The sequence below is a fragment of the Mus caroli genome, unplaced genomic scaffold (genome assembly GCF_978045245.1).
Source record: "Mus caroli unplaced genomic scaffold, Mus_caroli_1 scaffold_4, whole genome shotgun sequence".
Taxonomy (NCBI): Eukaryota; Metazoa; Chordata; class Mammalia; order Rodentia; family Muridae; genus Mus; species Mus caroli.
The window spans coordinates 69898873-69909379 of NW_028227259.1; the positions used below are offsets into that span (position 1 = coordinate 69898873).

The 10507-nt window shown below is 42.1% G+C and overlaps 1 protein-coding gene across 1 annotated transcript in view; it reads left to right on the top strand.

Moving 5' to 3' along the window:
- Slc30a9 (solute carrier family 30 member 9) overlaps window positions 1-5440 on the top strand; it is a 50557-nt gene extending 45117 nt beyond the window's left edge. The window contains exons 17-18 of the mRNA XM_021162111.2: window positions 2333-2446; window positions 4202-5440. Of these exons, the coding sequence (XP_021017770.1) occupies window positions 2333-2446; window positions 4202-4246 (159 nt within the window). The 3' untranslated portion in view covers window positions 4247-5440. The remainder of the gene's footprint in view (window positions 1-2332; window positions 2447-4201) is intronic.
- The last annotated feature ends 5067 nt before the right edge of the window (window positions 5441-10507 follow it).

The following is a 10507-nucleotide window of genomic DNA, read 5'->3' on the forward strand; positions in this document are numbered from 1 at the left end:
CAGATCTATGCTTTCTTATTAAGAATACAACAGTACACCCATCCACTTCACTGGTTTATTCTCTGTGGATTAAATTGCCAGAATCAAAAACAGTAAGTAGAAAATTCCAGAAATAAGCATAAACTTTAACTTGCCTTTCTGAACAATTGTTAGTTCCCAGGACATGAATTCTCCTCCCCTAGCATCCAATCTGTATGTGCTACCCAAGCCGAGCTGGTGGGGGAGGGGACAGGAGTGTTCACAAAACTTGAATTGCAGCTATATTATTACAGGTGTATTTTATTATAGTTGTTAATCTTCTATGCCTAATTAATTGATTCAACTTTATCATAAGTACATTTTTTTATATATGAAAAAAAAATGGGACTGGAGAGGTAGCTTAGCAGTTAAGAGCACTGACTACTCTTCCAAAGGACCCAGGTTCAATTCCTGGCATCCACATGGCAGTTCACACTGTCTATAATGCCAGCTTCAGGAGATCCACATCTTCACACAGACATGCATGGAGGCAAAGCACCATACACATAAAGTAAAGTAACAAAAAAATAAGATAGATGGATAGATAGATATGTGTGTACATATATATATATGGTGTGCTTTTAGCAACCTCTGGACCTTTTGTCAAATATAAAAGCGGAGTGCTGTAATTTAAGAAACAAGTTATAGAAGCCAGCAGTAACAGAACAAATGTTACTGTTTGGTTTTGTCAGATCTTAACATTTTCTACGAAGGTTGAGTATTCTTATAGAAAAGACCAGGGACCATATTTCTGATTTTCCAAATCCTTCCTTTTTAAATATTTGCATACATTGAGTGTTCTTAAATCAAAAGTCAAAGGCTTGGTGTTTTGGCTTCCTTGTAGTTTGTTTCTTTGTTTGAGACGTGGTCTGGTGTAGCCTAGGCTTGAAGCTTCTGCTCCTTCTCCCTAGTGCTGCGGTTGCAGGTGTGCCCCATGCCTGGATGTGTGCTAGGACTGAGTGCAGGGCTTCATGCAGACATGCAGGCCCCCACCGTGGAGCCGCATCCCTGCCAGTCACGTCAGTGCTCACAGAGTTGTAGACTTCACACCATTTAGGGTTTTCGGCTTAGGAGCATCCATCATGTATGTGCTCATATAAGATCTTTACAAGAGGGACAGAAACAGGCTCAGTTTTTGCTGAGTCTCGTTTTCATCCCCAGAGTTAACTAATATGCTGAATTTGCTACCAGTTACTTCCATTCTGCGTTTTAGACTACATGTTTTCAGTGTACTATATTACATTTTGAATGTTCCACAGTATATGGCATAAATGTATAGTATATAAATATAAATGGCTTTATATTGTGTCACTGTGTATAGCTCCCTGACAGCTGTCTGAGATCCATGCTAGTTTATATGGTTTGGGATCATTGGATCATTTACTGTCACTGCTACAGCAGCCTGTGAATGTGAAATGATACAATTTGCATATCCTGTTTCTAATGGAGATTGATATTGTTTTCCACGTTAAAATGTGAATGATAGTGCTATAGGTGTGGTAACACAAATCTGTAATCCTAGCACTCAAAAGGCTGGGACAAAGGAGCATGGTTTTGAGGCATCCTGAGCTACATAGCTGGATCCTATCTCAGAAGGAGAGAAAAAGAAGTGATGCCTGGTGCTGTTTCTTACATGTGTCCTAGGTCATGTGTGAAAGGCTCCTTAGGGAAGGAGATGGTATGGATAGCTAACCTTATGAAGGATAAAGACTACCAAATGCACTTCAGCTTCCATAGATAATGACAAATTAACTTCCAAAGTCTGTCCATTTCTCTCCCACATTCGGGACAGCATTTTCTATGACATCATTTGGTTTTTCAAGACTCACTGTACAATCTCACAGGGTTTACTATGTAGGGCTGGCTGGCCTGGAACTAGATATGTAGACCAGGATGGCCTCTAACTCAGAGAGACCATAGGCTTGCCCATTGCACCCAGAGACCTTGGGTGCTCCATTCCCTGTCTCTACCTCCAGAGCTGAGTTCCCTGGGCCTGTAGCTGTTCTTCCCCATAGCTCTTCTATGCTATTTACCTCCTGCCCCCCACCCCCAACAATCTTTTAATCTGTTTTGAATGGTTTCCTTCCTAGTCTGAAGTAGAAGTTAGCTCTCTGTCTCTCTCATCATGGACGAGCATTGTCCAGCAGCACTTGGTGAAGGTTCGCAGTGCTCACTCTGCCTGGCACTCTTCCTGAGTTGTTTAGAAACAGGCGAATCAATGCCTTGACCTAAAGTTTTTATTTTCATTAGACTTAATGGAGCTACAAACTATGCATATACCACTTTAATTCTGTTTTTCTGCTTTTGTTTATAGGAAATTCAAGAAGTGAAAACTCCTGAACAATTAGAAGCCTTTATGCTTAAACATGGAGAAAATATTATTGATACTCTAGGAGCTGAAGTAGACAGGCTTGAGAAAGAGCTGAAAGTAAGAGCTATTTGTCAAGAAATTGGTTTCTGCTAACGGTTTTTGGAATCCTGATTCAGTGTAGACACCGCGCTAACTCTGTCAGAGTATACATGTGTGCTCTCTTCTACCCCATAGCAGTTTCACAGACAAGGATTTGATGGATTTATAAAGTTAAACTCAATAGAGAATAATGGTTTAAACCTTTTGTATTTTTATCACTGTTCTTCCTATTGGTATCTAAGATAGTAAAAAGTATTTTGTCTTTAAGTAGAAAATATTTTAATGTAGGGTAGTGGTGTTATAAGCCTTTAATCCCAGCACTTGGGAGGCAGAAGCAGGTGGATCTCTGTGAGTTAGAGACCAGCCTGGTTGGTCTATAAGAGTGATTTCCAGGACAGCCAAGGCAGCACAGAGAAACCCTATCTCACAAAAAACAAAAACAACAAAACCAAACAAAAAACCCTCAAGAAAACATCAGACTTTAGTCAAAAAATTAGAAAAGCTAGGATATAGAACTAAACATGCCCTTACATTATTCTGTGCTTTCTGTTTAGTTGGAGGTAATTCCGCCTTATTAGCTATGTTACTAGTAGTATTGCTTCATATATTAAAAGAAAAAGAATTATTTTCACTTTACATGCATGGGTATTTTGCCTACATGTGTGTATGTTTGTGTGCCACATATAGACGAAGAGGCCATCAGAGGCCATCAGAGGCCATCAGAGGCCATCAGAGGCCATCAGAGGCCATCAGAGGCTTTGGTAAAGACAGATATGAGCTACTGTGTGGCTCCTTGGAACTGAACCTGGGTCCCTTGTAAGAACAAGAAGTGCTCTTAACTTCTGAGCTCTCTCCAGTCACTTACTTCATGTTTCTTGCAAAACATGGGGAGTATTAGAAGCTGTAGCTGGTGTAAAGATAGCTAGATCCCCGTATATGTCTCTGTGTCCAGTCTGGGATGCTTTTGCTAGTTTTGATTAAAGAATAAGAAGTGAGTATTATTCCACTGACTCACATGGCTAACCTGAGTTTAAGAAAGAAAGAAAGAAAAAAAAAAACCTTAAGTTTGTTTGTTTTTAAATATCACTTCATTGTAAAGAACATTCAAATAGTTGATCATATGTGTGTGCCTTAAATCCCATTTCTGGGACAGCCAGGGTTATGTAGAGAGACCTTGTCTCTAACAAACAAACAAAACCCCAACATGTAAGCCACTCAAACAAGCACTTGCCAAGGCCAAGTCTGTGGCTCTGAGTGAACATTGGTGTGATTCAGTTCCAAAGATGTGGCACTTCACTGTCAGTTGCATTTTAGTTGTATGTGTGTGTGAGAAGGGGGCGGGGGGACTAAAGACAGACTTATTTTAAAAACGTAATCTTCACTTCTTTTTAGCACAGACTTGCCCTAGATCATATGGACTACTAAACTATAGCAAGCAGTGCTAGAAACGTTAGTTCAGATTGATATTGTTTGCAGTGATTTTCTTTTCACTCTGAAAAGGGACATTGCGACTTTTAGTGCATCCATGTTTGACATACTCGGAACCATAAAGCACCTTTGTATTGATACATGAACGGGCCCAGGGGGGCAGGGCTACTCCCTGTATCGTTCACAGCACACTCACGTTGGTCTTTTTTCCTGATGCATAGATTCTGCTTGCTGTGTGACACATGTTTTTAGTTGCCCCAGTGCAGGGATCAAGAAGAAGAAGGGGGGGGGGGTGCGGCAGGTTTTGTTTACCTGTGAATAATGTGGAAATATTTTTCTTTCCAGAAACGGAATCCTGAAGTTCGGCACGTAGATCTTGAGATCCTATAGATAGGATGAGTCACTTAGGACCTGGAGGTGTCTTCCTCCCCACTGAATGGGTCAGTGCCGTCCAGATGCTGAGTCTTTCCAGATGGACGGGACGTGGCTTTCGTGTGCAGAGTAACTGAACAGGCCGAAGGACTCAAACTCTCTCTTCTAATCATGTCTTTGTGCTTCTGTAGGGACATTGGCTGCTTAGGTCACCCACAGTCTCTCATTTCAGCCAGTCTGTGTTGAACCATGAAATCATGTTTTCTTTCTTAACATGGTACAACCTGTCTCTGTGGACTTGAAACTTAAGTTACAACTGAAAAGTTTGGTCCACCAAAGGTCTCATCTTGAGCATTCTGGTTAAATCTCACTGCGTGGTTTTGGAACAGGCAGTGTTTTGAGGGCTGTCTTTCCTGCCCACTTGGGAAAATATTTGTCTACTTTGTGGTTTTGACCCGAACACTAAGAGGTGCATCTCCTGACGTCATTCTCCAGAAGCAGACGTGCATTCCAGAAGCCGCACACTTACTGAACGGAGTGGAGACATTTCCACATCTTTTAGATCATAGTAGTTGCCACTTTGTAAAACTTCTTTTCTCTCTTTTACCTTTTTTTCCATATTTGGTTTAATTTTTGTAATGTTAAAGACATAATCCTAGATGTATGACTTTTTTTAAACTGGCTTCAGTGCCATAATGTTTATTTACTGGAAATATTTGTAAATGTTTTACCATTCTGTAATATGGACTAGAAATATTTATAATTTTACAGGCAGGATAACATTTTGTTTTTAATTTATTTAAGAGAAGGCACTACTTGTATAAATGTGAATCGGATTCCTTTTGCGTTGAGAGAGAAATCTCTAACCCTGCAGGGTAGGCTGTGCTGTGTGCGTCCGATGCCCTGCGGCTCAAGTGGGCGTTAGCCTAGCGCTCTGGCTGGAACACAGGACGAAAGCACAGAGCTCGCTGCTGACCGACGTGCTAGGGGAGGAACATTCAGTTTAGTAGCTGAAGACTCTGAAAAGCTGCAGCTGTCTGCCCAACAGCTCATGAGCTGTGCTGCAGTTGGTGGCTGCCCTGCTGGAGAGTGTGCTGGGCGCACTGCCCTCACACCCCTGGGGACCCAGGGTCTCCAGATTTTCTGAGACTGAAGTTCGTGTATTATAGAAAACTGTAATGTGGAAACAAAAATAAATCTCCAATTAAAGGATTTGTTACGGTAGTTTTCAATCCAGAAATGACACTTGGTGGGAAATCATGAGAATTTATGATGTGCTTTGTGCACCCTGGGGAGCATGCTTGTTACCTGTTGTTTGTGCCTAAGGAGGGTCTGTCTGTGGAGGTCAAGCTGGCCTGGAACTCACGACATAGAGCCTAGGCTCTCTGAAGATAGGAAATTGGAGCCAGTGGGATAGGTCATTGGGTAGAGTATTGGCCAGCAAGCCTTCCAACCTGAATTTGATCTCCAGGAGCCACATGTGGGTACAGAAAACTGACTGCTCCACTTGTGTGGTATGATATGCTCCCTTCCCCAAATATATGTAATAAAATTGAACTTCTTCTTAAGAAATAGCCAGTAACAGTTTCCAGTGTGCCTGAGTAATACCTAGAACTTATTTCTCTTTTCTTACAGGTCAGATCCCTCACTTCTTAATAACTCTATTGACCTATCGTGACTCACTTCTTGGTTTCTGGTCCACCTGTCCTTTCATGCTTAGCATTCATCACTCCTTGCCATTGGCATATGGGAAAGAGCTAGTTGTATCCATTGAATTTAGTAAAACTCTTTTGAAATTTTCACATATTCGCATAACAATAATTAAATCCCCAAACAGATGTCCAGAAGTTATTCCAAATAGCATATTTTTTAGGACCTAAAGTGCTCGCCTGTGAAGCATAAAAGGCTTGAAAAGGTTCTTCAGAGCTTGTGTGTATTCTTCAGGCTGGGTGTGCCTCCACAGGTCTGCAATCCCAGTGCTCTTGTAACGTTGAGAGGCAGACACAGCAGAGTCTAGAAGCTTAAAGGCGTGCTGGCTTGATGTGCACAGAGGTCAGAGGTGATCAACAAAGTGTTTTAAACAAGGTGGACTGCAAGGACCAAGACTGACCTTTTACCCCCTTTCCATACATATTTGTACACTATATTCATATGAATAATACCCATATACCCATGTGCACATACATACACACAAAAGACCACTTCCTCATATTTCTTTGAATTTTTGAATCTGATTTGGGTTAAGCATATAACCTTAAATAATAGTTTGAAAGTCTGCCTTTCTAGTTTGTTATTTTAGAGACTTTATATAAATTTGGCATGAAAGGACGCAGTGTGTCTGGAAGTATGTGTGAAACCAGGAAATAGATGGCCCCATTTTTTTTTTCTCTGAACTAAAGCCAAATTACAATTTTAAAGCCAGAGCTAATAAGATGGATTAGATAAAAGCACTCACTTGCTGCTAACAGATGACTCGAGTTCAGTCGCTGGGAGACACGTTTGTGTGTTTAAATGCTATGGACCAAAGCAAGATTTAGATAAAGAAGAACAAAGATAAGAATTTGGAAAAACTAGACATTAGTTTTAAAGAAAGAGGCATAAATTATCCAGGTTTTAATTTCTTTTCAAAAATTTACAGCACACCGTTCATCCTAGCCCGTGGGAGGCAGAAGTAGGGGGATCTCTTGAGTTTGAGGCCAGCCTGGTCTACAGGGCGAGTTCCAGGCTACACAGAGCAACCCTGTCTAGTGAGGACAAGTGTGTATGTATTCTAGCGTGTTCGTGGAAGTCAGGATAACTACGCAGGAGTCGGTTCTGTTTCCCCCTTGTTTCTGAAGCATTGCAGTACTCCTAAAATTATGTTCACACCTTCTAACAGAATTTGTCACTCATTATCCTTATTACGTATAAATGTTCTCTTGGTTTCACAAAACCCAATAGTGACGATGAGCATATGGCTAGGATATATCTTTTGTTTACTAAAACACAATTGCTACACATGCCAACTGCCCCTGCCTCATCGCCTAGTAATAGGCTGGGATTACATTACGGACTTGAGCCACCAGTCACTTTCACATGGGTTCCAGGAAGTGGAACTCAGGTTATCAGGTTCGTGGGGCAAGCACTTTTACCCTGTGGTCCATCTTGGTGGCCAGTAGCCATTGTCAAAGAGGTTAGTTCCTGGATGAATGCTGAAGAACCCCTGAATTAGAATCACAATTTCTTAAAGAAGTCCTGATCCCTGCTCCTTCTCCCCCCCTACCCCCCCTCAAATATACCCATCCCCTCAATTATCCAGAGGACAAAAGGTAAAGTTTGGGTTTGGGGTGCATGGCTTTTCAGTGCTTCTTTAATATTTTGTAGCTGGGTGATACTTTTGCTAGAAGTATCATACAGTCTAAAGAAAGGCCTACAGAGAAGCTTCAGAGAGTGGCACGGGCATTTGGAGTCTGTATTATCCTCTCAGATCACATTTGTGAAGCCTTGCTGACATTTCTCTTAAATGTGATGACCCCCAATTTGCCAAACTGTCAGAAGTCAGTGAAGCGAAGAATTGAAGGTGAAGCGCTCATTCAGAGATTGTTGCCCCTGAATCCCTCATCCTGCCTCTGAGATGGAACTCTGGAAAGCATATATATTGAAGAATTGTCTGGCTCTTTTATATTTGCAATTTTTAAATTTCATCCCTAGGCTTGGTTTTATGGAAAAAGGAAATTTTCGTTTCTATTACATTGTGTTTTGTCTGTCTGATTTGACTGACAGATTAAGAGTCCTGGCCTCTCTGGATCGACTTTTCCTTAATGTGATATGTAAGAGCAACTCACTTCTTAATTTGGGAGTTTCCTCCTAATAAATGAATGGTTTTTGAACATGTATGCTTTTTATCTTATATTCTAAAGAACTAAAATGTGTGATGTCATGTTTTACCCTAAAAATTTTGTTCACACCTTGTGACAGAATTTGTCATTCATTATCCTTGTTATAAATGTTTTCTTGGTTTCACAAAAGTTAATCGTAATTATTAGCATATGGTCAGGATATATCTTATGTTTGCGAGAATGCACTGAATGTTGCGGCATTTACAGGGAACATTTCCTCAGCGCAAATACTTCCTTCACTTAGGAACAACTGATAGTACCAGCATTCAGTTTGGCCTAGGAGGACTTCAAATATGTGTTCGCGCATGGATTTTCTTCCTTTGTTCTACAAGGGTTGTAAAGTACTGTATACTAGTGAAGCTCTTAGACTTAAGCCCTCAGCAAGGCTGCAGGGGTGGCTCTGTTTCTTCAAAACACTTGCTGCACCCACATCAAGCTGCTCACAACCATCTGTAACCCCAGCTCCAGGAGACTAGGCTTCTCCTGGCCTCTGGGTGCGTTGTGCACACAAATGTTTCATCTTCACACATGCAAGCACTCATACATGAAAACAAAACATTTCAAAAGAAAAACTAGAAATGTAGAACTAAAGAGCGCTTAGCCAGTTCCCCGTTTTGTGTTAACTGAGAGTCCCAACATTTCCAGGATGTGTGCTATATTCATCGTAGGGTAGCTTCCCACAGCAGGGCACTGTTTAGATGGACTCTAAAGGTTCAGTCCTCGGTTGCATTTGTCATGGCTTTATGTGCCCCGCAGCCACTGTGATGACTGGCCAGTGCGTGGCACGGTGCAGATACAGAGCGCTTCTCTTGGCAGTTCCTTGGTATGGCTCCAATATGGTGATGTCACCCTACTCTCTTCATGGTCTGGGTATCCACAGTACACAACAGAGTAGACCCTAACCTGAGGAGGAAGTTGTAGCTTTTTGTCTTGGTTGGGGTTTCTCTATATGAAGAGGCAACATGACCAAGACAGCTCTTATAAAAGAAATTGTGGGCATGCTTACAGTTTGCGAGGGTTAGTCCATGATCGTGGAAGAGCGGGAGTGGCAAGCTAGGTGTTGGGGCAGTAACTTAGAACTTTACATCCTTCTCCACAGGCAGAGAGCTCCTGGGTCTGGTGTGGGCTTCTGAAACCTCAAAGCCCACCCCTCAGTGACATACTTCCTCCAACAAGGCCACACCTTCAAATCTTATTCTGCCTTAAACAATTCACCAACTGGGGACTAAGCATGCAAATATGGAGCCCTTGGGAGCTATCCTCATTCAAGCCACTACACTTTAACCCCCATGTGTATCTCTTTAACCCCCATGTGTATCTATGTGTGGTGTGCAAGTTTATGTGTGCAGGTGCACACTCGAAAGGGTGTGTGTGTATGTGTGTATGCATGCATGCATGCGCACACACGTGCATGTGCAAAGGCCTGATAATGACATTGGATGTGTTTAGTTGCTCTCTATTTACTGAGGCACAGTCTCTTACTAAACTCAGAACTCACTGGCTGTGGCAAGTCTAGCTCTTCAGCTTGTCCCAGGGACCCCTGAGTGCTGGGATTGCAGGTGTTCTTTGGGCCTGTACAGCTTTTACATGGGCGCTGGGAGTCAGAACTCCGGTCCTCACACTTGCAAGGCAAGCATGTACTTTCTCCCCAGCGTCATCTCCACAGTCCAGCTTGGCTCTGACAAAATTGTATTGCCATATATTAGCTTGAGGGCCATTTAAGGATACCACTAGTGTTATTTTGTACACGTAGATTTGTCATTTTGAAAATGAGACATTTGAACTCCCTTCTCTGGTTCATAATCATGCTAAACGTTCAGGGACAGTGGACCCTAAAAACTGTTCTTGAGTCTTCAAAACTTCCTGCCCAGACTGGTAAGTCATGTGATTCTGAGGGTTCGTGTGGGTTTACTCAGTGCCCATCCCAAGCATCCCCAAAAGCATTCACAAGTGAAAACAGGAAGTCAGTGTGCCCAGGTAAAAGGAGTTTCAGATTTATAAGAAATGAACTGGTGAGTGTTGTGTCTATTAGTCTGTGCCTGAAGAACTCTCAGCATGTTGAAATGCTAATGTACTGTACTGTGAGTACTGTCATCTGCTCCAATAAATCCTATTTAAAAGAAACGAACTCTCAGCCACTCCTGGGACTTGATGGTTAGGTTGAGGCCTGTGGAACATTAAGGGGTTGGTAGTCTTACCAATGCATGCATTTGAAGAGGAAGGAATCACTTGGATGGGTCCGAGTTCCTTTTTTTTTTTTCTCTTTTAAATTTAGGGGCTGGAGAGATGGCTCAGGTTAAGAGCTGTGCTTCCAGAGGACCCAGATTTAGTTCCCAGCAACCACATGGCAGCTCCCAACAACCATCTCTAACTCCCAGGGCATCCAATGCCTTCCTCTGAC